The sequence below is a fragment of the Molossus molossus genome, unplaced genomic scaffold (genome assembly GCF_014108415.1).
Source record: "Molossus molossus isolate mMolMol1 unplaced genomic scaffold, mMolMol1.p scaffold_m16_p_1, whole genome shotgun sequence".
NCBI classification, from domain to species: Eukaryota; Metazoa; Chordata; class Mammalia; order Chiroptera; family Molossidae; genus Molossus; species Molossus molossus.
Window position 1 is genome coordinate 188,526,181 of NW_023425344.1, and position 22,591 is coordinate 188,548,771.

At 35.9% G+C, this 22,591-nt stretch overlaps 1 protein-coding gene across 6 annotated transcripts in view; it reads right to left on the reverse strand.

Annotated features, from left to right (window-relative positions):
* Positions 1-22,591, reverse strand: part of GABPB1 (GA binding protein transcription factor subunit beta 1) — a 66,111-nt gene that overhangs the window by 8,470 nt on the left and 35,050 nt on the right. For 2 of the 6 annotated variants that reach the window (XM_036265595.1, XM_036265570.1), the window contains exons 2-7: positions 21,427-21,534; positions 16,046-16,213; positions 13,956-14,150; positions 12,594-12,705; positions 12,100-12,213; positions 2,749-2,934 (exon numbers count right to left, since the gene is read on the reverse strand). In XM_036265595.1, coding sequence (XP_036121488.1) covers positions 2,749-2,934; positions 12,100-12,213; positions 12,594-12,705; positions 13,956-14,150; positions 16,046-16,213; positions 21,427-21,534 — 883 coding nt within the window. Of the gene's footprint in view, positions 1-2,748; positions 2,935-12,099; positions 12,214-12,557; positions 12,706-13,955; positions 14,151-16,045; positions 16,214-21,426; positions 21,535-22,591 lie in introns of all 6 variants that reach the window. The other 4 variants (XM_036265586.1, XM_036265557.1, XM_036265578.1 and 1 more) reach the window with 3 other exon arrangements.

The following is a 22,591-nucleotide window of genomic DNA, read 5'->3' on the forward strand; positions in this document are numbered from 1 at the left end:
TGTTTTTTGAAGATGTCCATCTTCGTCTTCACCTTCTTGCTTTTTAACTGCAAACTATTCATTGTTTGAGTACCTACTTTTTTTTTAATGTTATATATAATATATTCATTCACATGGCTCAAAATCAAAACAATATTTAACAAGCATATTTTGAGGTCTCACTCCACTCCTAACACAAATAATCACTTTTATTGGTTTCTTGTGTACTGTTCTTATGTTAATTTATGTAAAAACAAACATGAACATACATTCTCATTTTTCTTTCTTACACAAAAGGTAGAACACTTATAAAACATACATTCAAACATACATACAATAGATACCTCATTCCGCAATTTTTTTTTACTTCATATATCTAAGGTATCTTTCACCAGTACATAGAGAGCTTTCTTTTATTTAGCTGAATAATAATGTGTGGATACATCATGATGAATGTTGTCTGTTTATACACTTTGCTTGTTTCTCTACTGGGTTGATGGACTTTGTCTCAATTTTTAGTATCTCATTATATAAATGTAAATTGTACAGAGAGAGATTGTCCTTGCTTTACATAGTGGTATAGGACCATAAAAATGACAATGCATACTGAAACCATGCAAAAACCATCTTAATAAACAATGGGGATGATTATAATTGTTCCACAGCCTTAAATGTTTTTTGTCAAGACATTAAAACTATCATTATAAATATAAACAAATGAAAAAAGTAAAACTAATATTTATTTAGTGCAATATAATTTCAAAATTAGAAATAATGAGAATTAAAGTGTTGTATTTCTTTCAATTCATATTATATTACGTTACACTTATAAATCAACTCAAAAATGTGAGAACCTTTTGTTTCATTGAACTGTCTACAATGTATATGTTCATGTCAGTTAATACATTTTAAAGTTTTGGAGTCTTTAAAGGTTTATTCTGATATTCAGTAGGTTCCTCTTATTGCTCTTCTTTACTAGAGTTTTCTTTCTTTTTATTCTTCTCTCCTCCCCTATCAATATAAACTTAGAATCTGGCTACTTCTACAAAGAGACCTGTTGGTCTTTGTTACGGGCTGAATTGTGTCCCCTCAAAGTACCCCCAGTACTTCAGAATGCTTGGAGATAGGTACTTTAAAGAAGTGAAGAAGGTAAAATGGAATCATGTGGGTGAGCCCTAATCCAGTATGATTGGTGTCCTTATACAAAGAGATGACCAGGACACAGACAATACACACAGACGAGGGATAGCCACGTGAGGACACAGCAAGGCAACCATCTGTGAGTCAGAGAGAGGTCTCAGAAGAAACCAAAACTGTCAACATCTTTATCTTGTATTTCAAACCTCCAGCGCTGTGAGAAGATAAAATTTTGTTGTTCAAGTCACCCAGTCTGTTGTATTTTGTTATGACAGCCCTAGCAAATTAATATACTCTTTTTTAAATATCACATTACACTTACAAATTAACTTAAGAATTGAGAGCTTCATGAAAGTGAGTCTTCCCATCTAAAACTATGAATTTATTTCCTCCTGTTCATCAATAAGATTCGTCTGTATAAATGTCAGCAATTGGAAGCAATGTTATATCTGCTTGATACAAATACTCTGCAAGTTTTCTTCTTTTATGTATAATTAGAATTAGTTCTTTAAAGCTTTGTGCAAGCACCTGGGCCTGATCCAGACCTTAGACCAGCTATCAGCAGATGATTTCGGCAGAACAGGAGAGAGGCCTCTCAGGCCTCGCAGGTCAAGGGACTCCTCCTGTCCTGCTACAGGGACAAACTATTTCCTATAGTGTCATACCTCCTCTATCACTAAACCAAACATAGTTTGGGAGAACTTCTACCTCCAGCCCTTCCCTTCTATAATTCCTTCACTGGCCACGAAGAGGCATGGTCTCTGCAATCCTAGTCATTTTCTAAAAGGTTATGTGTGTGTACATACTTTTTGTCGGGGAATGGCTGCAGGGTGATGCTTTATCAGCTAGGAACTTTCTGCACCTTCTCTTTCTGCCTCCTCCTCTGTTCATGCCCCATTCTCCCTTAGCCCTCTCGCTGCACTTTCTATGCAGTCTGGGCCCTGCCTTGCTGGGAATGTATATTTATTGCTGATTTCTAAGTTCAACCCTTTTCTTTTCTTGATGCACCATTGTGGGTTTTCATGTGAGTTCTCTTGCCCTGGCTGTAATGGTCTTAGATGTTTCTGGCAGCACTTAAAATATGGAATTTTGTGGTTTTCTCAGCCTTTGAGATTCACTGAAATTGTAGTTAGGGCTTCTGTGTCAACCATCTTATTGTTCTCTGTGGTTTCCGAGAGGGGAAAAATGGGAAAATTATCAATAAAGCCGCTAAAAGTTGCCACCACATTCCTACTACAAATCTTAAGTCCAACTTTTTTAAGTAGCCATTTCTTACATGGCTACTACAATAGTTTTCTAATCTTTGTGAATCTTTTATTTTTAAAAGCTCACATAACATCTGAATGGCATTAAATGGGCCTAGGAAATTAATCATCCAATGATGATTTTGAATTATTTTTTTAAGCTCATTTTCCAACCAGAATGCTTTGGGGTCAATTCTTTTTTCCACCTAGCATATACACAGAGAAAGCAAACTAATTTTAATATTAACCTAACCAAATAAAATTAAGTATGTTGCAAGGCATTACAAAAATACAATTTTAAGGCCAAAATAAATGCTCTGAAAAACATATCACAATTTCCTGCAAAATGAGAATGAACACAAACTTTATGTAAATGCCTACTACCAACCTTGTTGTCCATCTGGCATGGTCACAATGATGGGCTGACCTATTCCACTGGTTGGAATGGAGTGCAAATTTCCAAGCTGAATTCCATCTGTAACTATTGTGATGACTTGCTGACCCCCTGAACTAACTACTTGCTGAATTGCACCATCCACAGATTCTGCAGTAACTACTTCCTCTGTAGCCACTACTGGAAAAAAATATATAAATGTGAAAATCAGTGAACATACATAAAAGTATAAACAGAAGTTTCTTTCTGCTAATACCTTTGCTTTCCCTACTTCTTTATTACACAGAAAAGCTTGTACATTGTTTTACACTTTAGTCTCCAGCAGTGCTGTATATATCTATGTAAACGTTATGACTACAAGTCCCACAGTTTATAATAAGTAAGTTACAACTATGCATGTGTGTGTTTAAATAAACAATTTCTCTTCATTTAGTTATATGAGGTACAAAATGTATAAGATCTCTTAAGGTCACAAATATGACAAAGGTTAACCTGCTTAATAAAATCCACAATCCAAAAGATAATTTTATATGTGGTTACATTCCATTTACATGTACATATGAGTTGATAAACATAACCATATCCAATAAAACATGAAAATTTGTATTTTTCAAGTAGCCAGAATAAATAGTATTTCCTTTTTGGGTTATGTGAAATGGAGTTACCTTGATAATAACTGGCATGCAGATCTGATATCATATGAATAATATATTGTAATGTTATTGTAATCTATAATATAGTATAATAATTCATTAACATATAGTATAATACATTAACATTTACATCAGTAAAATCCAAAACCATGTTCTTAATATTTTATGAGAGGCTCGGAGAGTATTCTAGCATCTGAAAACTGTACCCCTGGATTTATCTGGGTAAAGAAACCACAAGTTAACAGTGCCAAAATGTTTTCCTATAGGCAAGCCTAGGACCAACTACTGATCCCAAAAGACAAACCCAGGACCACTCATTGTAGCTTTACTTAAAATAGTCAAAAGCTTGAAACAAACCACATATCCATCAAAAGTAGAATAAATACATAAACTGTGGTAGATTATCAGACTGGAATATTACACAGCAATTTCAGTGACTAAATGCAAAATGTGGACAACATCTGACCAAAAAAACCAATGCAGAGTGATGTAAATCAGACAAGTGCATACTTTCCATTTATGAACTGAACAATGATTACACATGCCAAACCAATCACTTTGTGATAATTCATTACACTGTATGCTTATGATCTATGCATTTTTCTGCATATATGTTATACTTTAGTAAAACAGCATCAAAAGGAATGACAGTAATGAATTATAACACACTGAAGTTTTAAAAATCCACTTATCTATGATAATACCTAATGAAAAAGGAGAAAAGATCTCCTTGATAGCAAATGACATCTAATTAACAGCGTACAAAAAAGTATCATTGTAACCCCCCAAAATTATCATCTATCATCCTAGTGGATGTTAAAAACACTGGTGAAATGTTTTAAGGAAACAAGATACTTAAATGTTCTTCAGGCATCACATTGAAGATCAGTATCCATTGGGAAGAAGAAAATGTGCCTATGAAGACCTGGCAGTCACCACTTTCACCAAGTGGTCATTATCAAGACAGCCTGACATTATGAGCTTCCTGATGTGATGCAATAGGAAATTACCAAATATCCCTGGAAATGTTTGGCTTGGATCTAATTATTAAGAAACAAATGAATCCAGAATGTGAGTGATCCTGTAGACAACTAACTTAGACTCTACAAAGCTTTCAGAATCATAAAGAACAAGAGGCAGTAGGATTGTCCTAGAATGAGGGAGACTAAAGAGACACAAAAACCAAATACAATTTGTGAACTCTGACTGGATCCTGGATGAAAAACAGAGTTTAAAGGACATACTGGGGATAAATGGGGAAACTTGAATTATGGACCATATGTCAAGAATGTTACTAAATTAATGTTGATGCTTTTAGGAAATATAATGAAGACATGAATGAGTAAAAGGCTGTCCTTATTCTTGAGAGATACATGCTGAAGTATTAAAAGATAAAGTGTCATGAGGTCTGCAGCTTACTTTCAGGTAATATGGCAAAATAAAAGGGGGGGTGGTGGTGTGTGAACATGCAGGTGTGACAAGATGTTAAAGTAGGTGAATACAGGTGAAAGCTATAAAGTTCATCCTCCAATTTTTCTATAGGTTTGAAAACTGTCAACATAAAAACTGTTTTAATATAACTACTTCTGAAAAAAGAAATGACATAAAAACTATTTCTAAATGATATGGGGTTTTTTTTAATGTGTTATCTGAGGAAACTCTTTACCAAAAGTATAATTTAAAAAATCATTCTCTTCTCAAGTGCTACCATGCAGATACACAGTTGCTCTGAAACATGTTAAGTTGCTATCAACTCCCAGTGGAACATCATGGATATCAATGACCGCAGGATTTACTGCAGAGAGAGGCAAGGTAAGTACTGGGCCCCTAGTTTCCAGAGATGCACTCATGGAACCAGGCCTGGCTGCAACTCTTTATTTTTTTTGTTTTATTTGATAACCAAGGGTCACAATACAAACTGCAAAAGATAAGTAAACAACCTTTATGGTTTGAGTTCTCTCATTTTTGTTTGTCTTACACTATAATTAGGCTTTATCACCAAGCACTTAAGAAAATTTCAGGAAGATAATTATAAAATGAAACGTAGGACATAAAATAGTAATATATTCAATAGAACAACTACTAAGGTTTCCAAACATATGAACTATTGCTTTGATTTTTTTAAGAAAATATCCATATGAAAAAGAAATGTTTGCTCTAGTTGAATGCTAACTACACATAGTGACTATTTTAAAGCATAATAATTTGTAAGAAATTTCTGAGATCACACACAATCAAGGCACAACCCAAGAACTTTCATCTTTGCACTACTTGCAATAACTGTCATTAAAATAATAGAGTTCTTGCCTTTCATCTAAAAAGCTTTCTTTTTAAGATGTGCTCTGATAAGGAATTTAAGAAAAAATAAGGAAACCAAAGACATAAGAAGACAAAGTGCTCCCAAGAAACCATAAGAATCTAGCATAGAGTACATGCTCAGGTACCTTAAAAAATGGGCTGGCCTAAAATAAAGAAATCAGCAGTCACAAGCTTAATCCCTTTAGTTTTATGCACAGGAAAATACACTGTGAGAACACTTCAAAAATGTATGTTTCAGGAATATACTTGCTTTTTCCAAAACTAGTGAAGAGAGCATGAGGAAGGGGGGAAAAAACAAAGTATACTTTAACAGAACCTCTGCAAACTTTGCCAGTCAAAAAAAATGTCCAATTGTGCCTAAACACAGAACTCGCACATTATTTTCAGATGCTAAATCTCTTAACTGGCTAGGTATCTACTGTAACAAATCCAATAAAGCAAAAGACCAAAATACTAAAGAGAAAAAAGGAGCCCAAACTAGACTGCAAATTAGACTACTAATATGATAGTAGAAGAGGAAATATTAGTAAAAAAAAAAAAAAGTTGCCCTGGCCGGTTTGGCTCAGCGGTTAGAGCGTCGGCCTGCGGTCTGGAGAGACCCGGGTTCGGTTCCCGCTAAGGGCATGTACCTTGGTTGCAGTTTGTCCCCGGCCCTGGTTGGTCGTGCGGGTGGCAGCCACTCGATGTGTCCCTTCACGTCGATGTTTCTCTCTCTCTCTCTCTCCTTTCCTCTCTCTCCCTCCCACTCTATCTGTACAAAAAATGGAAAAATATCCTCGGGTGAGGATAAAAAAAAAAAAAAAAAAAAAAAGTATAATTCCTAAGATTATCAAGCTTAACAACAGAAGCTTCCAGCAAATATAGTAGATAACTACATAACTTAGAGGTAATTAAAAGACAAGCATTCTATTAGTTTAAGTAGGTAACTACACTTAGTACCCTGAAACAATTCATTCTTTTAATAAACAGAGGTAATATAATTATCTTTAAACCATAATTTTATCAACGCTCACCGATCAGCATCTCTTAGATATATAACTTCATAGGAATTCCATAATCTAAAATATTTTTCTAATCTTTGTGAACAGAAATCAATGTGTTAGATAATAGTATATATAAATAAGGGAAAACTTAAGGTAAGGAAACCCAAATGGGTCTGTATATTACTGACTGAAAACTTATTCCACTTGGTTTTATTTTTAAACTGCTCAACACAAATTTCTTCTTATCTCAACATGAGAAATCTGGTCTTCATCATCAATGTCACATTTTTGTTTTAATTATATCCTAATTACCTGAAGCCTGCTTCTTAATTATTCAACTCCTAAAAACATTAAGTAGCAAGCAGCTAGATATATTTAACTATTAAAGCTATTAAGAAAGCCATTCCTCTCTCTCACATCTTGCTTGTCCTTGTTAGAGATTCACCTATGCACCTAATAAATAATTAAATAAATCTTAAATTACATATAAAAATTAAAAAGTAGGGGCCATGCCTTGGCTGGTTTGGCTCAGTGGCTAGAGAGTTGGCCTGCGGTCCAGAGAGACCCGGGTTCGGTTCCTGCTAGGGGCACGTGCCTCGGTTGCAGTTTGTCCCCAGCCCTGGTTGGTCGTGTGGGTGGCGGCCACTCTATGTGTCCCTTTCACATCCATGTTTCTCTCCCTCTCTCTCTCTTTTTCCCTCCCTCCCTCCCTCCCTTCCTCCCACTCTATCTGAACAACAACAACAACAAAATAGGGGCCAAAATCTTAAAATTTGGTGTGCCTTCAGAATCACCTTTAGGTGCATGTTAAAAATACAGATGTCGGGGTCCCACCCCAAACCTACTCAATCAGAATCTATGGGGGTACAACTGGAGCAAATGTATTAAGATGATTCTGATTCACACAAAATTTAAGAACCCTGCTCCTACTGCCATTATCATATTAATTCAAATTCAGTGAAAGGAATTCAAATTAGTAGAAAACTTGAATTAGAGAATATTTTAAGGAATACAGTCTTCTAATCATTGGGTACATAAATTAACAAACTAATTCCCAAATATTTCCAAGCGGAGGTTCTACTAGTTTGTTTCAATAATATAAGAGAGAATGACAATTATTATATTAATGTTGAGCTGCCTGACATTTCTCCTGAATTACTCCATTCATAAATTATGAAGGATGATTTAAACAAGGTTTTTAAAAATTGCATGTGTGTGTATAGTTTTAAATGCTATAAATTTTTTTTACTGATTTCCAAAATGAGTAAGTTAATTTCATGTATTAAAAGACAGCTGTATCTTCCCTTAAAAATAAACAACAGCATTCTCATTTCTGTGTCACCTGAAAATTAAAACTAGGTCAAAGTTCAATGATAGCATCTTAATTCAGATGACTCTTGTGAGAACAAAATGAGATAATGCATGTAAAGCACCTGGCACAGCAATGAGCATATAGCAAGAACCCAATAAATAGTAATCATTATTTTTCCATAATTCATTATGCCAAATTAAATTTATGGCTAATATAAATTGTTTCATCATCTTTTTTTGGCTTGGCCTGGACCCAGATGGAGCTAATGATTATTTAATATAACTATGTACATTAGCATAGGCCTAGGGGCTCAGGAAGTGACATATGTAATTCCCAACAAAACTAGTCATTTATTAAAAGTGAACATTAGTGATCTTTCAAAGCGATCTCTTACCCTTTGAGATGACATGGAGGGACATGGAAAGTGTTATGCCAAGCAAAATAAGCCAGTCAGAGAAAGACAAGTATCACATTATCTCACTTATATGTAGAATCTAATGAACAAATTAAACTGATGAACAAAACAGATCCAAAGACATGGAATTGGGGAACAGATTAACAAACTTCAGAGGGATGGGGGGTAAAGGGAAGGGAAGAGATAAATCAAAGAACTTATATGCATATATGCAAAAACAATGGACACAGACAACAGTGCAGTGAAGGCAGGGGTGGGGGGCTGGGGGTGTCAATGGGGGAAAAGAGGGACAGACATCTGCAATACTTTTATCAATAAAGATAAATTTTAAAAAAATAAAAAGTGAACCTTAGCAATAAACTCTTCAGAGTATGTTGAAATTGATCAAATTATTTTTCTATACTTCTCTTAAACAGATAAAGTATCATGAAAATTAGCCCGGCCACTGTGGCTCGGTGGTTGAGTGTCAACCCATGCACCAAGAGGTTGCTGGTTCGATTCCCTGTCAGGGAACATGCTCAGGTTGTAGGCCAAATCCCCAACGGGGGTCATGCAGGAGGCAGCCAATCCATGATCTCTCTCATCGATGTTTCTATCTCTCTTTCCCTTTCCCTTCCTCTCTCTCTAAAATCAATAAAGAAAAAAAAAAATCATGAAAATTATGCATGGAGACTTACAAATTTAATCAAATAAGTTAAATACTTGGAAAAATAAACGTTTATGAGGAAAGAATAAACTGAAAATATTTACATAAAAAATACTAGTAAGGATGCAATTCAGTGAGATATTCTAATCATCAATCATTAACAACCTGCAGTTATATTTGCTTGTAACATCAAGAAAAGAGAGCAATATCATTGGTTTCACAATGAAAGCATCATAATAGACTGCTGTCATTTATGAGGTTCCCATTGGACTAACATTAAGATGTGTCTTAAATGTGAAAGATTGCTTTAATGTAATCATGAAGGTGTTACTTAAAGCCATAGTTCCCAGGTGAAGTGGGTGGTATCCTAGACTATTATAAGTATGTTCCATTAATATATAGGGCTATGTCAGCCAGCCAGCCAGCCTCTATTTCAAATGCAGTCCATCTGCTCCTACATTCTGGCTATCTGGTATCCAGAAGATGTGTTTACTGTACAACTTATCTGGTAATAGAAAAGAATATGAGCAGTACCAATGAGTGTACTGATGGTTCTTATATTTTGGTTTTCAATCATTTAAAAAGGACAAAAGAAGAACAGAACATTTATTTCAACATACTGCTTCAACAAACACACCTCAGAAATAAAAGTAGGATCAGTCATACTTTTGACAGATATAAGACAAAATGATAATTACACAAATGTCTATTTCTATCACAAACCAATTTATAAATATTCTGAGACCAGTCCACTGATCACTGGAAGAAACTGCACAGAGGAGACATTATATTACAGTGGTCGCAGATACACAACTTGGGAATCAGACCTTGAGCACAGACCTCCTTTCACCACTTTATTGCCATGGTAACTTCAAACAAGATTAACCTTCACAAACCTCAGTTTCTTCATATGTAAAATGGAAGCACTACTTTATTTCCCAGATCTTAAGATGTCCTTGGAAACATGTGTACAAATATTTCCAAAATAAGGCTGAATCTAACAATTGATTTTAAAAGAAACTGGAGAGGCAAAAAGCAGAGAAATAATTTGCCTGAGCACATGCAAATTTATTTCATTATGCAGCATGTCAATATGGTGATGCACATAGCTGCTAAGAGCCAAATGTGATTCAGAAAAACCTGACAATTCTCACATATAAAAGGCCTAGATTCAAGCCCTGATTATGACACTAAAGAAGTTGGAGAGTGGAAAAAGGTTTATCATCACTGGTTTGTAGAAAAAGAGAGTGCATGAGAGAAAGATAAAGAAAAGAGAGAGACAGGTAGGTTTTCTCCCTGTGGAAAAAAATATATCTTTCAATCAATAGCACCTTAAAGAAATCAAATCCAGTAATGACTACCTTCAAGATTTTTGGTGAGAATTATACCACAATCCACAGCACACACAGTAAGCATTCAATGAATTGTTGTTGCTGCTGCTACTGTTGTTATTACTATATTTTTCTTTACTGATTTTTAGAGAGAGAGGAAGAGATAGAAACATCAATGAGAGAGAACATCAACTGGCTGTCTCCTGCATGCCCCCCCCCCCCTCCCACTGGGGATTTGGCCCACAACCCGGGCACATGCCCTGACTGGAAATCGAACCGGTGACTTCTTGGTGCATGGGTTGGTGCTCAACCACTGAGCAACACTGGCCGGGCTACTGTTATTATTGATCAGACTTTGAAAAAACAGTAATTTAAATAATAAATGACATCAAATTATTGTTATTTTTTTAATCCTCACCCAAGGATATTTGTTCCATTGATTTTCAGAGTGGAAGGGAGGGAAGGAGTGGGGAGAGAGAGAAAGAAAGAGAGCAACATCGATGCTGAGAGAGACACACTGATTGGTTGCCTCCTGCACAAACCCCAGCCCTGGTCTAGGATCGAACCTGTAACTCAGGTACATGCCCTTCACCAGGAATCAAACCCAAGACCCTTTGGTCTGTGGGCAAATGCTCTAACCACTTAAAAACCTGGGCCAGGGCAACATTAAATTATTTTTACTTTTGTAAGCATTAGTACAAACATAATCACTTAAACTATCGTAAGAAGAAAAGTTTTATGTTTTCTTAATTCCCTGATTTAAAAAATATTGTGCTTACATAATAATTATAGTAAGAACTATTTTGGGTAAGTATAAAGGTAAACTTTACCTAAATCAGCTATTAATACTGTTTATCATCCCTTAATAGTGCTGTTGGTATGCCATTTCCTAGTTCTGTCAGATGTTAAGATTTTAGGTTCTTCTAATAGAACTGACCAAAAACAAAAGTATGAAAGATAACAAATTCATATATATTTTATACAAAAAGTCACAGACTAGCCTGGCTGGTGTAGTTCACTGGTTGAGCATTGACCCATGCACCAGGAGGTTGCAGGTTCAATTCCCGGTCAGGGCACATGTCCAGGTTGTGGGCCCAATCCCCAGTGGGGGGCATGCAGGAGGCAGCCAATCAATGTTCTCTCTCATCGATGTTTCTATCTCCCCCCCCCCCTCAAATCAATAAAGAAAAAAAAAGTCACAGACTAGTAAAATGAAGGCCAAATTGGCTACACAGACATGTTTTCTGTGAACCACACAAGTTTTTCGATTTTAATTAAATTTTAATTAATTGGCAAGATTTAATAACTTTTTAAAATCCTGAGTTTCAGCTCCCCATGAAAAAGCAGGATCTGGCAACATTAAGCATAACTCTAACCAGCTAGAGCTGAGCAGCTGATGACTTCCTGCCCTGCCCTACTCTCTTCAGGAGGCCATAATCTTAACCCTGCCCACTGCAGCCTTTTATAGTACCTTCCTAGCCTTTGTGATTATCTAAATCTCCAATTTTTTTTTTTTAAAAGAAAGGGTTGTCTGATTTATTTATTTATTTATTTTTGGTATGTGTCCCTAGCGGGAACTGAACCTAGGACTCTCTGGTCCGCAAGCTGATGCTCCAACCTCTGAACCAAACTGGCCAGGGCGTAATCTCCAATTTTTAATGTGCACATGTGATTTGTTTTTCTAACCTGGAGTTTCTGAAGAATTGGACAAGGGAGCAGATGCTTCAGCTAAGGCAGCTAATGTAGCTAATACTGACGTAGAGGAGTTTCCAAACTGAACAGCAGACACACCCGTTTCATCTACGAGAAAAGAGAAACAGATTTGAATGTTTACGAAGCCTGATCTGATATGGTTTTACTTTGTTCGACTCTTAAATGAAGCCTGGATAATATTAGTTTTGTGAAAAACAAGCTTATCCTGGATAGCATTGGTTTTTGAGAGATAACATTGCAGTTTGTTTTGCAATATCACCTTTCTTTAGATTATTTTCTCATAAAAATTTGGAGTATTTTTCCAATTATACCAAAGAAAACCAAGGTAGCTAAAATATTCTTACCCTCATTCTCCAACTGTCTTTCCTTAAAAGGATGGATACCTACTAAGGCATAAAATCCCAACAGCTATCCTATATGCATCTCAATACCTGTTGCCTTGGATGAATTTTCTGAAGATACCAGACCTGTTAGGTTCACCACCCCTCCAGGTCCAATGATAAACTGTGGTGTTGCAGCATGTATCGTCACAGTGTCGGGACTCTCTGGGTTTGTGTTGATTTGGTTCTGCATAGCAATCTGGGGGACAAATCAACACAATATTTTCAGAATTATAATCACCACATATAGCACAGGCTCTCAATGTAGTACAAACACAAATATAAAGGAATATTCCGTAATTTAAGAATAATCACATAATACAAACGAGTATCTTTTTTTTTTTTTTGCTCAAGTAGAGTGGGAGGGAGAGAGAGGAACAGAGAGAGAGAGAGAAACATCGATGTGAAAGGAACACATCGAGTGGCTGCCACCCGCACAACCGACCAGGGCCGGGGACAAACTGCAACCGAGGTACGCGCCCTTAGCGGGAACCGAACCCGGGTCTCTCAGGACCGCAGGCCGACGCTCTAACCGCTGAACCAAACCGGCCAGGGCACGAGTATCTTTTTTTTAATGGTCTACTGAGAATATAGTGGTAAACCAAAGATATGAATTTATATCTAAGTTCCCATTAGGTAAAGCAGCAAAATCCCATGAAAGAAAAAAATGGATATCTGAAAGGCTTTTATAGAACACAGCTGAAAGATATGCTGCTGCCTTGTGACTACAGAAATTAAGTTATTTAAATCAAAGTATTTCCTCTACCATATTCAGCAATCTATAACACCACATATATAAAGCATATCCTTCCCAATTAATTGTTCTACCTCTTCAACCCTATCCCCCAAACTGCACTCCTATGAATAAAAGAGTTGGAAGAGGCCTAGCAAAATTCATTTTTCTGAACACATCTTTTAAGTAACTAGCTGAAGTTCAATAGAGTCAGATGGCCTTAGAGAAGAGTTTTATTGGGAAGAATAACAAGAAGATAGGCAAGAAGAGGCAAGAAGTAAAGAAGATAATTTATATCAATGTTGTCTACCTGGAGAAAAGAGAATACTGGTTATTAGAAAAACTTGCACCCTGGCCGGTTTGGCTCAGCGGTTGGAGCATCGGCCTGCGGACCAGAGACCCAGGTTCGTTCCCGCTAGGGGAAAGAAAGGAAGGAAAGGAAGGGAAGGAAGGGAGGGAGAGAAAGGAGCGAGGCAGAGAAGGGAAGGAGGGGGGGAGGGGGGGGAGGGAGGGAGGGAGGAAAACTTGCCCAAAAGCCATAAATAACCATGCTCACAAAGAGATAAAGACAATCAGGAAAATGAACAGTAATGACCAAAGAGAAAGTAAAAGAGGAAAAGGCCTGTCCAAAATAAGTAAGTCCAAATTTACAGGTCATATCAACCACAAAACAAAGATCATTTGCTTATCTTCTTAAATTAAAAACCAAAAGTTACCTGTAATAGTTCTGCTAAATCTTCATTCCCATTGTCTATTGAAATATCAAATGCAGTTTTACAAAATTTACTTTGTGTGTGTACATCAGCACCATATTTGATTAAAAGCTCCACCACATCTTGATGATTGTGTTCGGTGGCCCAATGTAGAGCTGTCATCTTTAACATGTCCTTTGCATTGACATCAGCACCATGCTACAAAAATATTACAAAATAAGAGACTTCTAAAATATGAAACATTGAAAATTGTTGAAATGAAAATACTAGACATTACACTTTAAAGAATTTGCCTACATGCTCAACTAATTTTTTGTGTTGAATAACCTATATGCTCCAGAATAACCACACATCTGTCACTTAATCACATTTCTATAATGATGACTTTCCTAAATGCTTTCTTTACTTCTAATTTCTTAGGAGTGCAGCACTTATTATTTTTTAGTCACCCAGCTATGAGCATGAAGTGCTAGAACAGAATAAAAACTGAAGGAGCCCTGGCTAGTTTGGCTTAGCAGTTAAGGCATCAGCCAATGGGCCAAAGATTCACGGTTTGATTCTAGTCAAGGGCATGTACCTCGGTTGTGGTTTGTCCCTGGCCCTGGTCGGCATTGTGCCGGAGACAACCAGTTGATGTGCCTCTCTCACACTGATGTCTTTCTCTCTCTCTGTCTCTCTCTCTCTCCCCCTCCCTTCCTCCCACTCTCTCTGAAGACAGATGGAAAAATATCCTCAGGTGATTTAAAAAAAAAAAGTGAAGGAAAACTATAAGCATTACTCCCAAATCCTATTTTTAATTCTAGTTCCTTATTTATACAAAAACACCGTGTGCTTTCTAAACCAGTGCAATATAAAGAATTTAAGGGGAGCCATCTAGAGGTACACTATCCAATGATACCCACTAGACACATGTGGCTAAGCAGCTGAAGTACAGCTAGTCCAAATAGAGACGTTCTGAATGTGTAAATACACACTGGAATTCAAAGATTTAACACCAAAATAAGGATGTAAAATATCTCATTAATAATTTTATATTGATTTCATATATAAATGATATTTTGTATATATTGAGCTAAATAAAACATAACATTAAAATTACTTTCTACTTTTTCTAAGATAACAAATAGAAAATATAGAATTACATGTAATTTACATGTGTGGCACACACTGTATTTCCTTTGGACAGGCTAATCTAGAGCAGAGATTTTCAATCCTTTTCATCTCATGGCATACATAAACTACTAAAAGTCTACAACACACCAAAAATATATTTTTTGCTGATCTAAAAAAAAAGGTATAATTTTTATTGGTTTACAAATAAATAAATAGTAAATCACCTATCTGTTTTGCTCCAAAGTGACTTTTTTAAAAAAATCAGGTGCCTATACTTATATATAAGGATTCCTGGGACCAAGAATTAACCAGTCAGGTGCAACCTTATTATGAGATGTGACCAATAAGATGCAACTCTATTATATTTATGGTTCAAGACAGGGCATTCACACTGGACAGCTATTGTTGTGTTGGTTTTGTCATTTTTTTTTTATTTTACAATCTAAGGGAAAAGAGGTCCATGCCCCTGACTAAAAATGGTCAGGTATTGCATATTTTAACAACTCTTGTAGCACATTGGTTGAAAATCACTGATTTAGAGGCAAGAATAAAAAGGATTCAGAATGCCTAAATCTATCATTCTCAGTTTCAGAATTTTCTTTTTGGCATTTAAATGATTTTTTAAAAATCCCCATTTGCAGTATTTGTTTATTATTTATCCAAGCCTAATATTCCTTTTCCATAAGCATTTTAACTGTTAAGACAAAACTGTAGTCCTTCACCACAGCAGAGATCAAGGTCTAAGAAAACAACTGTTTGACTTAACTGAAAACATACCTAGGAGAAGTGTTGTATTCCCCACAAAGGAAAACTTTCAGATAATTTTCATTTGATATGCTTACACACACAAAATGAGATAGCGTTAAGGGGCAAAAAAGTAAGACAGTCCATAAAACTAGTTTCCTTCTCCCTTTTTCAAAACTATAAAGTCTTTAGGGGTTTACTTTCAAAAGCAAAGTACAAAAGGAGAGAACACATACCTGAAGCAAAACCTCTACTATGCTGGCATGGCCCTCGGAAGCTGCCATATGCAGTGGCGTTCGGTCCACTTTGGTTCTGGCATCCCTACTTACACCAGCTCGAAGTAGTACTTCTGTGGTAGAATAATGCCCGTACTGTGCTGCCAGGTGAAGGGGAGAAGTTCCCAGCTATATCACAAGAAAAAAAATTCACATTTATAGTCATTTTTAATACACTTCTATTACTACCTTTGCTATATATTTTCTGTTTATATAGCAAAATTATATTATGTTTACACAGTAACTCAAAACTCAAAAGAAATGTATGCTTATGACATTCTCTTCATAGAGACCTTCAAGAATTTCCTCAGTGAAGAAGAAAAGTCAATATTTCAGATAAAAGGGTATAAACAAAATTAATTGCATGAGGAATTAGAGATAATTAGGGTTTGAGAAATTTTTCAGAGTATTGGAATCTTTTCTTCATATCAACCACACAAAACTTTTTTTCATCTGTGACATTCCATCAAATAAATGTAGTAGTGCACATTTTTATATTAAACTGTTTTGTAATACTTAAAAATAAATTAATTAAAGCACCTCAGTGATATTTTTAAAGGAGTTCATATAGTCATTTTTAAAGGGAAAAACCTGATCTGAGGTATGCTTGCCACAAGTCAGTCAAGACAGAAACAAAACAGAGCCCAGTTCTCCCAAAATTAATCCCATGTGGTCTAGCCACTACATTAATACTATATTCACAATATACAGGGGAAATACAATCCTTATTAGAGGCATCACCTTTAATATGTGAAAATTAGAATTATTATATCACATGCAATTAGAGGCATAGAAAGTCCCTACAACTCTCTAATTACCAAGGTACTAATGTTCCAAAAAAACAAGATAGTTCACTAGAACATGAAATTTGCTAAGACCACTACTGTAATAATAGCATTTTGTTAAGCACTTTCCATGGCAAGCACCATTCTAAGACCTTTATATGTGTTATCATTTAATCTCCTCATAACATAGGTACTATTGCTATCTTCCTTTGGCAGTAAAAGGAAGGCACAAAGAGGTTACCAACTTGCCTGAATACATGGTAAAAATAGAAATCATTTACCCTGGGAATGATTATTTTATTACTAATAAAAGCCTTGTAACCTTGGCCAGTTTGGTTCAGTGGTTAGAGTATCAGCCTGCAGACCAGGAGTCCCAGGTTCCGTTCCCACTAAGGGCACGTACCTCAGTTGCAGTTTGTCCCCGACCCCGGTTGGGGTTGTGTGGGTGACAACCACTTAATGTCTCTCTCTCTCTTCCTTACTTTCTCCCTCCCGCTCTATCTGAAGATGAATGCAAAAATGTCCTCGAGTGAGGATAAAAAAAAAAAAAAAAAAAAAGCCTTGTAATTTTCTTTTAGGGAAGGTCTAACAGCTCAAAGAAGATTCTTTAATGGTCCTTTCTCCATATGTTATCATATTTTTCTATAACTGAACTTTTCTATACTCATAAATTCTAATTTTAATGAAGTATTTCAATGGCCCGTTTAGCAACCATGGATTCTGCTCAGTGTAATAATAGGGTTTATTTTGCATTTTTTTCTTCTTGAGACCTTACCTTCTGGTTGCTAATACAAAACATATATACATATTATATGTAGTTTATTTTTTTATGTTTTTAATTTTGTAATTAATAATTATTATTATTTTGTTGTTGTTACAGATGTTTCTCCTTTTTTACCCCATTGTCACCCTCCTCCCCATCCCCCCTGCCCCGTCCCCGGCTTTTTTGTCCATGTCCATTGGTTATGTGTACATGCATATAAGTTCAGTGGTTTATCTCTTCCCTCCCCCCACAACCCCCTCTTCTGAGGGTTGTCAGTCTGTACCCTACCTCCATGTTTCTAGGTCTACTCTATTCCTCAGACTATATGTAGTTTAAAGAAAAAAATAAGGTAAACACTTATGAAACAACCATCACAGTCCAGAATAAAAACATTGCCAGCAATTCAAAATCTTCCCATGTACCACTCCCCTTCCTCAGCCCCAGAGGTAATTACTATTCTGAATTTTGTAATAAACATTGCTTTTTTTTTTTTCTGAAATCTCTTATATATTCCTAAATAATATACTTCAGTTCTGCCTATTTAGAACTTTGTTTAAATAGGATCAGACTGCATGTATTTCTCTATGACTTACCTTATTTTGCTTAACAGTATGTTTATAAGATTCACCCACATTGGTGAATTTAAGTGTAGTTCACTAATTTTCTCTGCTCTGTAACAGTCTACTGAATGAATAAGTGGCAATTAATTTAACTAATCTAATGATAAATATTTGGGGTGTTTCCAGTTTTTTGTTACTATGAATAATGTTGCTGCTAAAAACCAGTCATGTAAATATCTCAAGTATATGAAGAAAAGTTTCTCTTGGGGATGTCTTTATTTCAACATCATAGATATGCACATGTAATACTGCCAAACTGTCCTCCAAAATGTTTATACCAATTCACACACATGTTCACCACTGCTTGGTATTGCTAGATCTTTTTTTCCCTGGCTAATCTGGTGGATATACAATGATATTTCATTATTTTACTTTGCATTTACCCAATTACCAATGTACTTGAACATCACTTCATGTTTATTGGTCATTTGAACTTTCTCTTTGTTAAAGTAGCATAACAAAGCATTTGCCCAGTCTTCTTTGTCTTGTCTTTTTATTACTGCCATGGAAATTATGTATTATGGATACAAATCCTTCTTAAGATCCCTTTGTCTTGATGTACTATAGTATCACTAAGATGTGTCTAGATATGGACTTTTTTATTGATTCTGTTGGAGATTTGATGGGTCAATTCAATCTATAAGTTGCCATCTTTCATCAGTCCTGGAAAAATCTCAGACATCACGTCTTAAAATTAATTCATCCCTATTTTTACTCTCCTTGTGAGTTTATGTTTAGATATATCTTAGACTTTCTCCCACTAGCCTTCATGACTCCTGACAGCTTTCATATTTTGTATCAATTTCTCTCCGTGCTGCATTCTCGATGATTTTTTTTCTTATCTTTCAGTTTACTAATTTTCTCTTCAACTGTTCCCAATCTGCTTATATGATAAGTCTTCTGTTGTCAGTTGTTTCAGTGGGGTATTGTTAAAAATGCCTGTATCCTTGTCTGTTCAGTTATGTTTGACTGTTCATTTTCCTTGGAATTTCATTGGTGGATATAAAGCCTGGAATGAAGGTAGGTTCTTCCTCCATTTGTTCCTCCAGAAACCTAGGATAATCTCTAGTTCAAAGATTACTTTAAATTCATTTTTCAGTTATAATTTTATAGAAAGCAAAAGTATTTATTGGTTCAGGACACAAACATGTGCAATGAATGGTTTGTGCCTCCAAATTTTTCCCTCTCTCCATTTAGTGCCTTGGTTTCAGTCAATTCCTTTTCCTTGCAGTACCCTAAAAACAGGGGCAGGAGCAGGTAGGAAGAGGATGGGGGTACTTCTGGTTTATCCTTGGGCTAGGGGAGCATCTTTTGAGATTCCAGAATTATGGGGAGAGACTCTCCTAGGAGACTTCTCTCTATGAGCAGTCTCAAATCATTGCAGTAATCCATGCCAGTGAGGTGGGAAAAACAACAAGCAAATGTACTTCGTTCAGCAAATGTTCTTAGGGTAAAATTTCTCAGGCTTCTGGCTTTCACTTAACTTTTCAGGTTGATAATCTTTATTTTCTCTCTAACTCATGAGTGCACTTAAGAATTTTTGAAATATTTAATCAAAAAATATTTATCTTTACCCTGGCCAGTTTGGCTCAGCTGTTAGTACGTCGGGTTGGATACAGGTCAAGGGCACATATCCGTGTTGCAAGTTCTATCCAGGTGATTCGGGAGGGAACCAATCAATGTGTCTCTCTCACATCAATGTTTTTCTCTCTCTCCCTCCCTCCCTCCCTCCTTCTCTCCCTTCCACTCTATCTTAAAAAAAATCAATGGAAAAATATCCTCAGGTGAAGATTAGCAACAACAAAAAATCTTTATCTGTAAAGACAGATGTTAAAATATTTATGGATAAAATTAAATGATTCGTGGAATTTGCTTTAAAATAATACATAACCAAAATAAGTAGATGGGGTTATAGAAGAAACAAAATTCATCATGATTTGAGATAATCTTTGAAGTTGAGTAAAGCGTATGCAGGAGTTGATATATGTTTGAAATTCTCCATAATAGATGTTATTTTTTTGCCCTGGCCAGTTCAGCTCAGTAGTTAGAGAGTCAGCCCAAGGACCAAAGGGTCTCGGGTTCGATTCCCAGTCAAGGGTATGTGCCTGGGTTGCAGGTTTGATCCCTGGCCCCAGTGGGGGTCATAAGGGAGGTGACCAATTGATGTGTCTCTCTCTCACATCGATGTTTCTCCCCCCCTCCCACTCTATCTAGAAAGCAATGGAAAGGTATTCTCAGGTGAAGATTTGAAAAAAAATTTTTTGTTAGTTTTGTTTTCAATGAAAAATTAAAAAAAGCCCTGGCCGGTTTGGCTCAGCGGTTAGAGTGTCGGCCTGCGGACCAGAGTCCCGGGTTCGGTTCCCACTAAGGGCATGTACCTCGGTTGCAGTTTGTCCCTGGCCCTGGTTGGGTCGTGCGAGTGGCAACCACTCGATGTGTCCCTTTCACATCGATGTTTCTCTCTCTCTCTCCCCCTCTATCCCTCTCACTCTATCTGAACAAAAAATGAAAAAATGTCCTCGGGTGAGGATTAAAAAAAAAAAGAAGAACATAGGACAAGTAAGCCAAAACCAACAAAATAAAAAATCTGGAATTTTTAGCTGTTACCAATGGAAGGGGTAATCCAGATTCCTAGCCCTCTGAACTCCCAAAAGCATCCCTTTTGATTTAACCCCAGAATTAAATAGAGTTAAGGGTTTTGTCTTCCTCACAATTGCCTTCTATGATTACTAAGAACTTCTCATTCCTGTCTTCCTCTTTGGTCATGTTTGCAATAATAATTTTACAAGTATCAATTTAAATGCAAACATTTTTCCTTTTTAGAAGCAATTATAATAACCTCAATCTTTATCTGCTATTTTCTGAATTATAAACTGTACCTGTGCTATTTATAAGACCTTTAAATTAAATCACAAGCAGCTACATTTTACATTCATCTTACATTTAAAAAAAAAAAAACCTTTTGTGAGCAGAATACTTGGATAAGATTATTAAATATTTTAAAATTATATAAATCATTCTCTTAAAAAAAACAGCTATAATTCTACAGTTGCAAATAAATTTTCAAAAGAAAAATTTCACCACTTATAAACACAATACTGACTAAATTTTTATCGGAAAAAAAGTAAAAAATGAGAAGATAAAAAACACCATAACATTATAATCATTCTTTACCCAGTCTGTAGTAAAAGGAGCTCCATTTGCCATCAAAATACGAACTTCATCATCTTGACCTGCTCGTGCCGCTTCTAAAAGCTTCTTTCCCAAATCTACCAGGGACATCTAAACAAAACATAAATGAATTTAAAATCTCCAAAGTTACAAAAATGTCCCAGCCTATTGAGCCAATAAATGACCCCAGTTTTGAGAACTACTCTGAAGGAAAAATAAAAATATATTGAAACAGATTTATTAATACAGATTAAATATGTGAATATGTATGTATACATATTTACTAAATATGTATACATAGTATGTATACATACATATTTACTAAAATGTGTATGTATACATATATAATCATTTATATAATGTGAACAATCTAAAGATAGGAAAATGATTAAATTGTGAAATCTAGTAGAATAAGATGCAGTAATTTAAAATAATAGTTTTGAAGTTATATAATAACATTAAAAAGTAATGCCATGTTAAGTGAAAAGATAAGATACAAAACTAATTTTTTAATGTCAAAATATGCACAAAGAGAACAAAATACTGAAACATATTAAATATAGAATGGTGTGGTTATGGGAAATTTTGCCTCCAGTTTACAAAGCTTCTGCAATGTTACTATATTATCTTCCTAATTTAAAAAGTGGACTTTTTTTTTTTTTTGGTACATGCCCCTAGCGGGAACCAAACCCGGGACTCTCTGGTCCACAGGTCGATGCTCAACCACTGAGCCAAACTGGCCAGGGCTAAAATGTGGACTTTTAAGGGACAAATTATATTGTATGACTATTAAATAAGAAAATGCTGACATTAAGGAAATTATATGCTACTGACTTACTAAACAGGAAGCGTAGAAAAAATAACAAAAATGCAGGATATTGAGAACTTAAAATAGCAAACTTACTGATATGCTTATAAGAATTGCAACAAGCCCTGGCCAGTTTGACTCAGCGGTTAGAGCGTCGGCCTGCGGTCTGGAGAGACCCGGGTTCGGTTCCCGCTAAGGGCACGTACTTCGGTTGCAGTTTGTCCCCGGCCCTGGTTGGTCGTGCGGGTGGCAACCACTCGATGTGTCCCTTTCACGTCGATGTTTCTCTCTCTCTCCCTTCCTCTCTCTCCCTCCCACTCTATCTGTACAAAACATGGAAAAATATCCTCAGGTGAGGAT